The sequence below is a fragment of the Apostichopus japonicus genome, chromosome 22 (assembly GCF_037975245.1).
Source record: "Apostichopus japonicus isolate 1M-3 chromosome 22, ASM3797524v1, whole genome shotgun sequence".
Lineage (NCBI taxonomy): Eukaryota > Metazoa > Echinodermata > Holothuroidea > Aspidochirotida > Stichopodidae > Apostichopus > Apostichopus japonicus.
Window position 1 is genome coordinate 25,512,004 of NC_092582.1, and position 13,436 is coordinate 25,525,439.

General features: G+C 38.0%; 1 protein-coding gene across 1 annotated transcript in view; it reads right to left on the reverse strand.

Annotated features, from left to right (window-relative positions):
* Positions 1 to 12,382, reverse strand: part of LOC139963827 (uncharacterized) — a 44,506-nt gene extending 32,124 nt beyond the window's left edge. Inside the window, exons 1-6 of the mRNA XM_071965011.1 lie at positions 12,121 to 12,382; positions 8,389 to 8,491; positions 7,032 to 7,243; positions 4,939 to 5,163; positions 3,058 to 3,195; positions 48 to 153 (exon numbers count right to left, since the gene is read on the reverse strand). Coding sequence (XP_071821112.1) covers positions 48 to 82 — 35 coding nt within the window. The 5' untranslated portion in view covers positions 83 to 153; positions 3,058 to 3,195; positions 4,939 to 5,163; ... (1 more) ...; positions 8,389 to 8,491; positions 12,121 to 12,382. The remainder of the gene's footprint in view (positions 1 to 47; positions 154 to 3,057; positions 3,196 to 4,938; positions 5,164 to 7,031; positions 7,244 to 8,388; positions 8,492 to 12,120) is intronic.
* Positions 12,383 to 13,436: the final 1,054 nt, after the last annotated feature.

Genomic DNA, 13,436 nt, shown 5'->3' on the forward strand with positions numbered 1-13,436 from the left:
CGTATTGGGCATATTGTATTCCACATACAGGTGTTGAAGGTACGCACCTTAATGTGTCCTTTGAATTTGCACGCAATATCATAAATTACATGATAGTGTAATGTACTGCCATTAACCAACTTCTTTAACAGTCTAAGTGCCGGGTATGCATACCTGCAAAAGGACAAAAATTACCTAAAAGTGTTAACATGGAGAAAGCTGCTAATATACCTTTCAATTCTTATGCCCCTTCAGGACTTGAGAGAAAATTCTTAGTGTTAGTTCAAGGCTTAAAGGATGATCCTTATTTAGAACTACTGTGGAAAGTACAGAGCTCATTTCATACCATGGCAAGACCATTAATTAATACAAGACTACTTTTGCAATATAGGGTGCTAATTTAGGCCAATAATGCAGATCTTCAAGTACAAATATAATCTAAATCTGCATCAATATTACCAGTGATTAGCTATGTATGATCAAGTGATCATGGTAGGCTGTATACCTACGTTCACAATGTGTACGTACAGTAATATATAATAGGGAATCACCTGTGCGTGTACTTGGAATTGCCAACTGCAAGTCGATTGTTTTGCCAATTTGCACACATTACATCATTCACCCAATAGATGTGCTCAAACAAATGGTGCTTTTAGTGAGAAACTGGTGAATATTTAAAAGTAGATTTGTACAAGCAGAAAACATCAAAAGGGGACAAGTTTCACTTGGTTAGAAAGAGAAATAAGAACTATGAGGACAATGTATAAAAATCTTCCATCAGAAAATGCTTTAAATTGTTCACTAGAATTATCCCTTACTATTTCATGCTCAGGATGAGTAAATAAAAGAGCATGATCAGAAGCAATCTTTGCTTCACCAATTTCTCAGACATACTAAATATACAGAAGTTTGATATCTGTGCAACCACAATGGCCAAGTTACACCACATAAACAGTAATATATGGTGTGTAAATACTACAGAAACCAATTACATACAATTTGACATGCAGCGTAGGGAGAGCATACACTTTTCGATACATGTGCAGGCTTCTAGGATGACAAGATCAATCATATCAATTCCTTCACCCCCCAAAACGACACTAAAAAGTACTGCAATATAAGCTCTTTGAAGGATTAAGTGTGACTCATCGCTCCCATACGTGAGCGCTGTGATCAACGCGGTCAGGAAGATTGGACTGATCCATTCTGTTGCGGGTTTTTTTTTTGTATTGCTGTGACGCAAACTATTGCATTCTCAATGTATATGGGAATTTGGGTAAAAAAAACTACCAATAAATGTGTTTTTAAACTAATTTTGAGTTCTTAACAGTACAATAACAAATTTTAATACAATTACACATAAACGATTAAACAGTGCGTAGTTACAGTCCCCTATACTAGGCGCTACCACGTGGGCGTCTTCAATAGCGTCTCTCGAGGTTGGGCTAGAAGGTCGATATTTTCTAACGAAGACTCTCATTTGTTACCCCTAGGTCCGATTGAAAACTTGAACCAATCACAATAATTTTTATATGTACAGAATCTGTCACTCATTTGTAATGCATATTCAATTTAGACAAAGAGGAGGGCCAGTGTTATAGTGACGCAATTGAACTTTCAAAAATGGGAGTTTGAAAAGCCACACGACGCTACATGTTGCAATGTGTGTTTTACGTGTGACTTTTGGTTTTCAAAAGTTACGTATTTTTACATTTTTTAACCCCCAAAGTCCGATTGTGCCATGCTAAATAGAAACTAGGAAACAACAGAGATATGAAGAGATTTATTCCACCTTTCTAAAGATGTTTTAGACAAAGTGTAATGAAATGAGGAAAGAACTGTTATCAGTGAAGAAAAACATGGCCTAACAGTAAGTCAACGAGGGGTGTGGGTAGTAACTATCGTGACTTTCCGCCGCTGCACAAGGAAGAGCGCTAAGGAATTGATATGGAATGCATTAATTCGATTGTGGATACTGAGTGTGCTTTGCACCTCTGATGCATCTTATCATCATTAAGAAAAGATGTTAACATCTCTAAAAGGATATAGTAGTTTGGTCTGAAGAAAAGCATAGTCTTGAAATAAAAAGAGGGCAAAGAACAGCAGTTCAGGACTTCATTCAGGAATGCACACGACAACCACCAGCATGTCTCATTGTGTTCACGTGATGAATAACCTTCAGGAGTTACTACAAACAATGCACTAGTTTCTGAAGTATGCAAACTAAATTTCATTCCTGATAGTCAAAGAGTTCTAGCAAGTTGAGTTTGACATGCAAATTTGCCAAATAGGTTGAAGTTTTGGTTTACATCACTTGAACTTCACTAACATCATCATATATCAAAGCAACACAAACATTATGCATTTGTACTATACCTAATAATCCATTTCATCAGACCTATGGTCAAGGAAGTGTATGTGACACAGAGCCCTTGAAAGGATATTTCAGTAATGATATTCCTTTGTTAAAGATACATTAACTAATGGAATGAGATTATGTGAGAAATAACAGTATCTGTGGCCTGTCTATCATTGGATATCTTGGTATTTTCTATTAATGCTCAACATTTCATAGTTGTGACACATAAATTAGGCTTAAAATATGGCAGAGGATCTTGAAAGAGTCAAAGATATGTTTACAGAGCATCTGCAGTATGACAAACATTTTACAGGCTTTAAATCTATCGGCCATTCCCAACCACATCAAATTGGTATATTCTGCCCAAGTGGTTGAAAGATCCTAAGCTATACCCTCAAACTTGCCCATGGAAGTATTACTATTCAGTGCATACCCAAACATGGCTACTAGGGTACTGCAGAGCTTATAGTACAAGGTTCTTTACACGAATTGACTGAAGCAGCACAACACCCCGTTCCTTGTATCATGGATGCAAAAATAATGATATAACTTCCTGACCAACAAATGTAGCTAGCTGATTATTTCTTAATTTGATTGTATTATAACTTGTTTATTTTTTATACTGTACATCTGAATTAAATTTCTCATTAAATTCTCAATAAATTATATACTTTTGACAGAACTTGAGTTACAATCATAGCACAACTTGATATACTCACCGTTCACCATGGCGCATTTACTGGGTTCAGGGGGTGCGTATAGGTGTGTCCCGAATTCCCCATTGAGTTTTAACCATGAAATAGAAATAACGGCCAAAGGTCAGTACTTGGTTTCCACTGTCTGTGTTTCAAGGTAAACTGTCAAGATAAAACAATAAAGGCCATTCAAAATAACCAAGAGAGAAAATGCATACACACTTCTTAAAACTACACCATTAATTTACAATGTAGCCCTTTAAATCTGAAAATGTTCCAGTCTGAAGCTCGCTAAACATGGGAAGAATAACTAAAATACCAAGGAGGTAAGTATTTTATAAGGCCCCAACCCAACATAAATGTCCACAAACCGCCCACCCATGCGGGTCTCATGAGCAAAACGTTCCCTCTAAATCATGTCTCCAAGGGGTTTAATCAAATGTAAAATTTAATGATATCTAATAAATATAAGTGAATCAAATGACCACTTAACCTAGTATTATCCCCCAATAACGAAATAGTTTTAACCCACTAATAATTACAGCCTTAGAATTCGATTAAATATAATCACGGATCGGCAACTGATTGGCAACACAATGACTAATGCTTACTCATCAATAACGCAGCGTTAACGGTACCGATACTCGAACAATAGCAATTGTGGGTCAAATAATTTATAGCTAAACGGGCAGGGCCTGTGGTATATCGTGAAATGCATTGGGCAAAACAATGGTAGGGGCACTTGAGGATAAACCTCGAGAAAAGGTAAATAAGATGAAATCAAATCAGATAATCACGAATCTGGTAACTACGAAAAAACAACGGTATATAAATGTGTAGTAAGACTGGTACTGAAAGCGATTCAGCCAAACGCAAATCTATCTCAAAATATCGCCAATATCACTTACAAGACTGTGATTCTTTGCACGTGAGGTTGACATCGGACACTCAAATATTCTGATCAGTGTAAAGAGTAAGTTTCAAACTATAATTTAACCTTCAAGTCGGGAAAGACCTGAGTTGCGTGAGATTGTTGTTTACGTCTGTATATCGTCTCTATGCGGGTCGTGTTTTGCAATCTTGGTGGAATTTATCAAGCGCCGAATGTTACAAAATATTAGTGCGTACTGGGTACAATGTAAGGCCTGGGTGGACACCCGACACAGCGCATGCTTAAGGAAAGGTGAGGAATACCATGTCTACATGCACAGCCGAAGACACCCTTTGATGGCAATTTTGCGGATTTGTTCTTTGAGCGAATTGAATTGGCTGCCTGGAAGTTGCTACAATCGTAGAGATATGACACAAAATACAACACAATGTACATCAAAGGAGATTGCACATTTCAAATGTGGCTTAAATGAATGTAGTTGAATAATAACTCAAGAAGTTCAATAATTTTGAAACAACTGAAAACAAGAGAACACAAAAGAAGCTATAGACTCGAGTGCACCAACCAGGTGCAAAACTCAGAGACATAGATTGCAAGTGTAGGCATGCAAAGATAAAAATTATAGTCATTTGAGGACAATACCTCCGTTTAGTTAGATAAACGCCCCCCCCCCACCCTCCTTTTTTGTTCGAAATGATCAGGTTGCCTGCAAAAGCTGTACCATTTGAGCTGATCAGAATTGCAGATATATGGTAGATTTCAGATGAAATAAATTTATGTATATTTTTTGTTCATTGAATACAAATACTGTGTTTCAACAAGAGAAAAGTTAAAACTTCTCATTTTGGACAAAAAAAAGAACCAGAAGGTCACTCCCAGGTCAGCACCAGAGTTAGGTCAGGAGGACAAACATAATTGTTTAAGAATGTGAGCTCATCATTGGATACTACATCATTAACTGATCATAAATATCTGAGCTTCTACCTAGGCAAAAAGAAAATACATGAACTTACACATGATAGCTTGAAAGTCTTTGTTTTCCAAGTGTGTAAGTCCCCTACCATAGCGTCTTCTTTGTCCACTTCATCAGATTGGTAGCTGTCTACAAAAGAATTAACTTCTTTATCATCAAGGAAGTACCTTGTAGCATGCTTCAGTGACTGTGAACTTGTGCCTGAGTTGCTCTTTCTGACAAGACCAAAATTGGCATAAAAACTGACAAAAATGTTCCCCTCTTCCTATTAGGGGAGTAGAAAAAATGTAAAATGAAAGATTACCATAAACTGTAAATGAAATGGACACATGTCATAAGGTCACAGGATAAAATCCCTCCGGACAAAATCCCCCCGGACAAAAAAGAAACCCGGACAAACCCCCCCGGACAAAATCCCCCCCCCCCGAGCCAAAATCCCCCCAAGCCAAAATCCCCCCAGGACAAAATCCCCCCAAGCTATAAAAAATCCATCAATTCTTTACAAAAATGCGTCATCCCGGTCCCCCCGGGTACCGTCATCCGGTACCTCAACCAGTACCCCGACCGGTATCCACACTGGTATCGTCAAAGGCACCCTGACACGTACCCTGACACGTACTGACACGTACCCTTGCTATTATTGGTACAATGACCAGTACTTTGACCAGTACCTTGACCGGTCCCTTGAATGTCACACTAACAGGTAGCCTCACAATTACCCTCACTGATCTCCCGACCAGTCCACTGACCGGTACCGACCAGTATCCTGACTGGTATCCTGACCAGTACCCTAACCAGTACACTGAGTGGAACCCTGACCGGTACAGTGACCAGTATGATGACCGGTACCCTGACCAGTCACATGACCAGAACCTTGACCGGTACCCTCACAGGTACCCTAACAGGAGCCCTCACAGTTATGCTCGCCAGTAACCTCACTGGTACCCTGACTGGTACCCTGACCAGTCCCCTGACCGGTACCCTAACCAGTGCAATGACCCATGCCTTGACTGTCACACCTGGGCCATCCCTGGTTGTTGCAGGCAGGCTTTGTATGGGTCAGGGGGATATTGTCTGGGGGGATCTTGTCCGGGGGGATTTTGGTTTAATTGGGGGGATTTTGGCCGGGGGGGATTTTGTCCGGGGGGATTTTGTCCTAGAACCATGTCATACTGCATGTAAATAGTTGTGGGATCAACATAAACCACATGTTCACAGACACAAACCTCTTGATAAAGATGGTGAGACAAACAAGACTGATGAGGGATTATGTATTGTAATAGGCTTTAATCCATGCTATTCTGTCCTCTCAAGGGACTTGATAAAAATAGTACTATCCACTTTAATATTTTCAGGATTCCAGATGTTAAGTGTGCAAACAAAGCATCATTTAAATTTGGAGAGAGTGCAACTACTTTTTATGATTGATTTAAAACTGGTCTGCTCTGTTCACTTCCAGAAAATTAGATCATGTTTGTTTATTCCAACACTGTTACTGAATATGCTTTCATGATGATATTTTATTTCTTGTTACTTTTTTAATATTAGCACATCAAAACTGAAAGCAACATTTTTCATTTTGTCGCTGTTTTCCACTTTTTTAACATGTCCATAGAGGTTTTTACATATATCAATCACAAAACAGCAAACTAAGATATTAGCCAAGGTTTTCCCTGCAAACATCATTAATTGGCGAGTAATGAAGGACATTTGCAGATAATGAAAAAAGTGTCCACCGACAAAATCCACATTTAAAATTAATCGCATACAGTTCCCCCAAACCCACTATCAATCAAAGCTAAGATATGTTTTCCTTTTGGCACATTTAAACTGTGTCAAAAACAAATTTTTATTTTAAAAAGCAACTTGAGACAAGAAAGCAAGCCATCTAAAGTATTAAATAAGACATTTGTTAGCTGCGGTGGAGTCCCCTATGTGTGCTTAACTTCAAATGGTTACTCACTGATAAAACAACATCGCACTGCTTCCTGGGAACATCAATGTGCAGTCAGTATTACTACATGTTGAATTCTGATTCCATTACCTAAAATTCTTACCAACAAAAGTTTCTAATTATTTCAAGACCCAGATCTAGGAGAACACAACAAGCTGCAAAGTTTACTACATACTCACATCGTTATCTGCTATTCCATGTAGCCACATCAATGATTGGCATATAGACTTAAGAGAAGATTGCATCTCCATTGTTGCAATCCATTTTAGCAAGCAGATACTTATTGCAGAAGTTGGTTTCCTTGGACTGGATGGCCAATAACCACATCTCACAAGACTCTCTGCATCATTTGTGCAATGGCAAAAAGTCACTTGAACAGAAAAAGCCATTCCTGTAATGATTAAATGGAAAAGAGAGGCATGCTTAAAGGCATTGAAGACTCACGCACAAAGAATGTATCTCATGCCGGTCATCTAACCTAGTTTCGAATGAGGTGTAACAGAAGTGTTAGGCACCACCATCGATCCCAGAAAATACACACATGTTGCTACCGTCGGTAATTAGACACTTGTGCAAGATTATTACATGCAGCTACGGTCAATACCCACAACACAGTGTACATAGCAGCGATAGACATCTCAGGTCTAGATAAAAGATAACAAAGTATTACGTTTCATTACTGTCTGCATTTTGTAGCGACACAAAAAAAATCACTTGCAAGCAACGGAAAGTTAACTTTTTTCAGATGGGGCACGCGGTTTCGGGCGAGTCTTCAATGCCTTTAATCAACAGATCACCAAACCCCTGTGTCTGATATCTATTGGTTTCTTTAATGCAGGGGAGAGGGATGAAGGCAAAATAATACCAAGTAATTATCATGGTTCCCTTTCTTGAGAAATTGTAATGACTCATGGCATTATTATTAAGGGCTGCATAAGAACATCATCAATTTCAATCGACTGTGAATTCTGATTCCAATACACAAGAGCAAAGAGGCACATATAGATTACAACTAGGCAAACACACACTGAAGAGGAGACTCAACAAACACAAAGGAGATTGCAATGGTTATAGTTTCTTTGCAATCTTCCAATAGAGAATCATTTCATAATTTGTTTGCTTCTTAGGAAAAATTTATACAAAAGCTCTAAAGACACTTTTATCCTGAATATATCTAAGCTAAACCCCTTATTAATATGAAACAATTGTATGTGTATAGCATGTGTGTATAAACCCATGCAGTATCATCATACCCATTTGAGAGAATTTCTGACTTTCGTTTTGCCACATTTTTGCAACTACATAGACAATTTCAACATGTGACCAAATGTGGTATGGCGTGGTTAATATGGAGAAACATTGCACTAAATCCACCCGCCAAGTATGATGATAATCAATTACTCCCTCGTGTGGTTATCCCACACAGTAAAGAGTCACAAACCCATATCCTTCAACACAAAAATGCAACATGGCATTATCAGTTGAATGGCACATAGAAGCTATCACATCATGATATTATACAGTGTATGTTCTTACCATGTTTGTCAAATAACCTGATTGACTTCAAATATTTCTTGTTACAACTGTGTTGTGAGGCAATGAGCTCTCTGCAGAAATTGAAAGTTGAGCGGTATCCATTCTGTGAGCAAATAAACATAAAAAGCAGATAGATAGCTATCTAGACCACATTATGCTCATCACTTAAAGGTCAATAAAAGTGTTGTCAAATAAAAGCAACTTTCATTTCTTGAAGATTTTTATAATACTGTGCAGCAGGGTCTTTTTTAATCTCTCCAGAATGTAGTTTTAATAAAAAATCTTGAAAAAGTGTGTACTACAGGTACCCCAACTTTGAAGAGTGCCATAATATCTCAGTGTATTACAAAGGTGGTGTAGAAAGTTTATGAAAGCTCCATAAGTGCAAGATTCCTTGCACATGGTTTTTTGAAAGGGGGGGAGGGGGGGTGCAGATGGGAGGTGTCTTGAGCAAGAGAGGTTGCCTCGCACAGACGGTTGCTTTAAGTAACATGTCTTTTTAATATCTTGGAAGACTTGGATCTTAGAGTAATGTCTCTGTCTGCCATGCCTATTATACATTTTTATCTGAACATAGGGCACCAGATTTGTAGGTCCCCAAGCAGACTCCATCAAAAATGGAAGGCCCAGTGTACCAGGTGAGGGTGTCATATTCCTCTTCCTGTACATGATATATATTACATTAATAGGTTGGATATCATTGCAATCTACAGGCAGCCTTCTACGAGACTTGCATGCATTGAAGTAGGTTACTTTAAAAAATTTCTGTTTAAATTACACAGTTAGTCGTTATCTATCCAACTTTACCAGAAATGATCAACCAGTAGCGAATAGATCTCTTCAATGCCCCTCTCCCCGACCCCTTCCCTGCATGTTATTGTGTTACATAAAGCTCAGCCTAGTAGAGTACAGTGTAGCATTATATAAGGTTATGATCGATACAAGCATGAAAATCAATTGTCCTAACCTGCAGTTTAATCTTCACAGAACATCATAGTTTTATAACTGTGTAACACACAGTGTGACAAAATGCATTACATTCATAATTCACCAAGCTCATACTGTAGTAGGTGAGGGAAGAATCAGAATTTGTAGCTTCATTGAGTGTACTGTTTTAATTCATCCATGCCACTACAGTACACATTACAGTACCTTAATGTAACCATACAAGAACACTAGAAATTGGCATATACTGTAAGTTCCTGCTAGGAGGAACTACTGTAAGTGAAAGCCGTGATTTCCATACTGTAAATCCCACCTTGGGATCATTCAGTAAAAGGTACCAAAAGCAATCATGAGTAACCATGTTGTGAAATTTGCAGCAAATGCCAATGTATACTACTGTTTCAATATCTCTTTCAGAACAGCTAAGTACTGTAACTCTTGGAGCCAAATGCCAATGCAGAAAAAAATTAGCCACGGTTCAAATTATACATCAATAAGGTTATAATTTTAGGCATGAAATAATGATAACCCGTACTTGACAGGACATGTATACATGTGTAAGTACTTACTGTACAGATCGTGCAGAGACCATTTTTACATTTTTTTTACAATCCTGTGCATGTCTAGCAGTTGGTTTTACTTTTCTTTGGTTATATTGCCACATGGAAGCTTGAATGACTTATTGTAATTTGGCAAAAAACACCTGCATTATTTGAGAGCTTTAGAGTCTCTTCTAGGTTCAGAGGGATGCTGAGTAACCAACCTAACATTTTATCGAAGTGGTGAGTAAGCAGGACTTTCTATACAAATTTGATGTGAGAAAGCTTCTCCTCTGTTGTACAATATAACAGCAGTGAAACTATGTGAGTCATTTAATTACATTGTTTCCTAGTTAAAGTTTCAAGATATAAAAGATATAACTTCTATGCATGATGCAATGGTCATGTACTGTACATACACATTTCACATTCAAACTTCAACTGATATCCCAAAAAATACTAAGTAAATAGCAATGGGCTCATACAAGAAGTTGGTGAAAGGCTATTAGTACTACAGATACTGTACTGCGTTCAGTTTGACTCTCCATGCATGGTACGTGCACACCCAATGGCTAACAAATTTCTCTTGGTTTTTCAAACTGTCTGGTTACCAGCAACTAAATGTAATCACCAAATGTTTTAACCCCCCCCCCCTTTAGTAAACACATTAGCAGTGACATTATTTTAGTTGCATACAGATTGAGAAGCTGAAATTTAACACCCCTTTGATAACTAGCTAGAGCAGACATTTCTTAAGGGGCAAATTTCATACTCTAATGCACAGAAGACATATCCTAGGCTTAGCAAGTTAGACTAAATAATATAAGACTAGATAATGTACAAAGAATTAAACACCGTACACAGTGGACTACAGTAGGTCTTTGGTAGTATTATGAGGATTTGTGTTGCAAACTACTCCACCTTGACTGAATCCTTGGCATTTGCAATAAAGAAAACAAATGTGCTATGTATAGGACAAACCTTTAATGTCGTTGACATGCTTTCAGTTAGGTTTATCACAATTAGTGGCCATTTTTTCCCCTAGCATTATACAATTTCCACAGTAAGTTAATATAAATATTTATGCCTATATATGCGAGAAGGAGAATCGCTTCCCGTCAGTCATCACTCTAGCACCAAACTCAAAAGAAAAAAATCCTATTTTCTCTGCCTTAATTGCCTTCAATTTTACCCCTTCAAATTACATACGAGTGTTCCAGAGTTGTTCTCATGCATTTAGTATATAGTTTACTGCTCAGTTCAAACCAAATTGTTTATACTTTTCAGTGGCAAGGTACTGTATTAACGATAGCATCAAGTACCTGTTTTTTTTTCCGAGACTTAACGGAAAGGGTGGACAATTTAGTGCTACATTGCTTAGAAGTGATTCACCTTCTCGTACATAGCCTAGGCCTATATTATATACTGTGTAAATTTTATAACACCAGGAACACCTGCCTGTCACTGTCAGTTAAGTGACCGTTTAGGCCTAACCCAAATTTCATAAAAATATCTATATGGTTTCTTCAACTACATACCCCTTTATGAATTAGGGTCAAAAGGGGTACTTACCACTTAGAAAAGTGCATGCCTTTCCGCCATGTGAACACCATGGTGGTAAAGCACTTTTTCTATGATGGCGATAAGAGTACATAACTGTTGGTAGGGGTAACGTTAGCATGCAAGTTAGGAATATCAAGTAACGGATTGTTAGGATGCGTTAAAGATGGGCTAGGGAACAAGAAATTCCTAGAAATATGAGGTATGGAATATTGTAAAGCTTTGTTAGGACAATTTATGATTCAAGCATTGTGCAATGTTCTACACATGCACTGTATATTGCTCCACTTCAAACTACCAATTAAGTCAGGTCTGTACGCAAATAGGCCTTCTAATTTCTAAATCAACAACTAGAATCTCTCAATTTTTATTTTAATTCAATTACTTCAACCACCCTTTAAACATTTGATGACGGTGTACCTCTCCTTCCATGCGATTTAAAGTAAGTTTCAACGGTACATTCCTGTACACCAGTGTAAAGTCCTTCCTAAAATGTACGTTTCCGCCCTATGCGGTGCCATGGGGAAATGCTCGAATCCTATGGCGGAAATGTATGGCGGCATGTACCTAAGCTATGGCGGAATGTCACTAGACCTAGATTCGGTTACTACTACAAGTTTACTTATGTCATGGAAAAACCCATTTTGTGTATCTGTTTTGTATCTATTTGAGACTTGCACACACTCACCTGTCCGTGAAGAATGTTTCAATCAAAATGGATTTACTAAAACGATTGGAGAAAAGTTAGGCTACCATCTGAATCTCGCATGCAGTATAAAATAACCGCCGCAGCAGTGTGTCGACCATGTACTCCGTTTGTACGGCTAGGGAGTAGTCTTCGTTACCCAGCCGCCGCGCATTTTCACCATTCGGACTCGTAGTTCAACGTGTAACAGCTTTGCAGTAATTACTGTGCCACCTGTCATTAACCCTGTCTGTATTTTTGTGCGTGTTTTTGTCCGTTTTGTTACTGTTACTTGTCATTAAGCCTTTGAAAAAGATCCTGCTAGGATCGAAACGTCAGGCCAACTTACTTTTACACATTAAGACAATACTGTATGACTAACAGAACATCTGTCCCTGGATTGTTCACAAAGCTAAAGCCACCTGCGGTTTTCTTCTCACTCAGAATTAATGGAATTTACTCGTATTGTTATGCTAATCTTACCGGATGTTTACTCGCATGTCGAAATTATTCCTGAATCATGGCAAAGCAACTATGGCAAAGCAAATTCCCACTAATGATATATTCCAGTTTGATTCTATCGGAAAAATTAGATCATTGCTAAATGCCGGTCTTGTTTTGAACCGGTACTCCAGGTTTTACATCTGAAAATGAAAGCTTATAGTCAATAAAATTGGATTATAAAAATTTGACCGATTGTCTGGTTAATAATCGGAGTTTATCATTGTTAATCAAGGTTTTTTGACCGACTTTGCAGACTTATCGTTCAAAAGCTAGATTATAGACTAATTAACCGGAATAATCGTTTGTATCCATATATGCCAAATGTCCATAACAAGCAATATTTCGATAGTCAGCCTGTCCAAGTTTGGCCTTTAACTCCCATCATAAACAAATCGTTTAAATGAATGGTTCAGCTATAACTAAATTTAGCCTGTAAATGTATAGTTGCATTCACAACGTCAACGAAATCAACTTGGTTATAATCTCTCACAATTCCCCCGCCTCCGACCTCCAATGAATGGAAATAGCTTTTGCGGTAGTAAGCTGTACATTACTCTGGTTCCACCTTTGTTTCTCTTGATGTTTAATATTTATATCATTATTTTCTTTGAATATTCATTATTGTAAACATCAACAACTAACGAACTTCAGGGCGGCCCTTCTAATCTCAAATAAACATGGATGATCGAAGTAATCCTTCATCCTCACTCTGACTATCCTGACCGTAATCCACAGTCTTCAACTTACGATACCTTTGTTATAATCAGAAGATAGTTGTGTCCTTCTCCTGGGTGATGCAAACTTTATTATTTTAG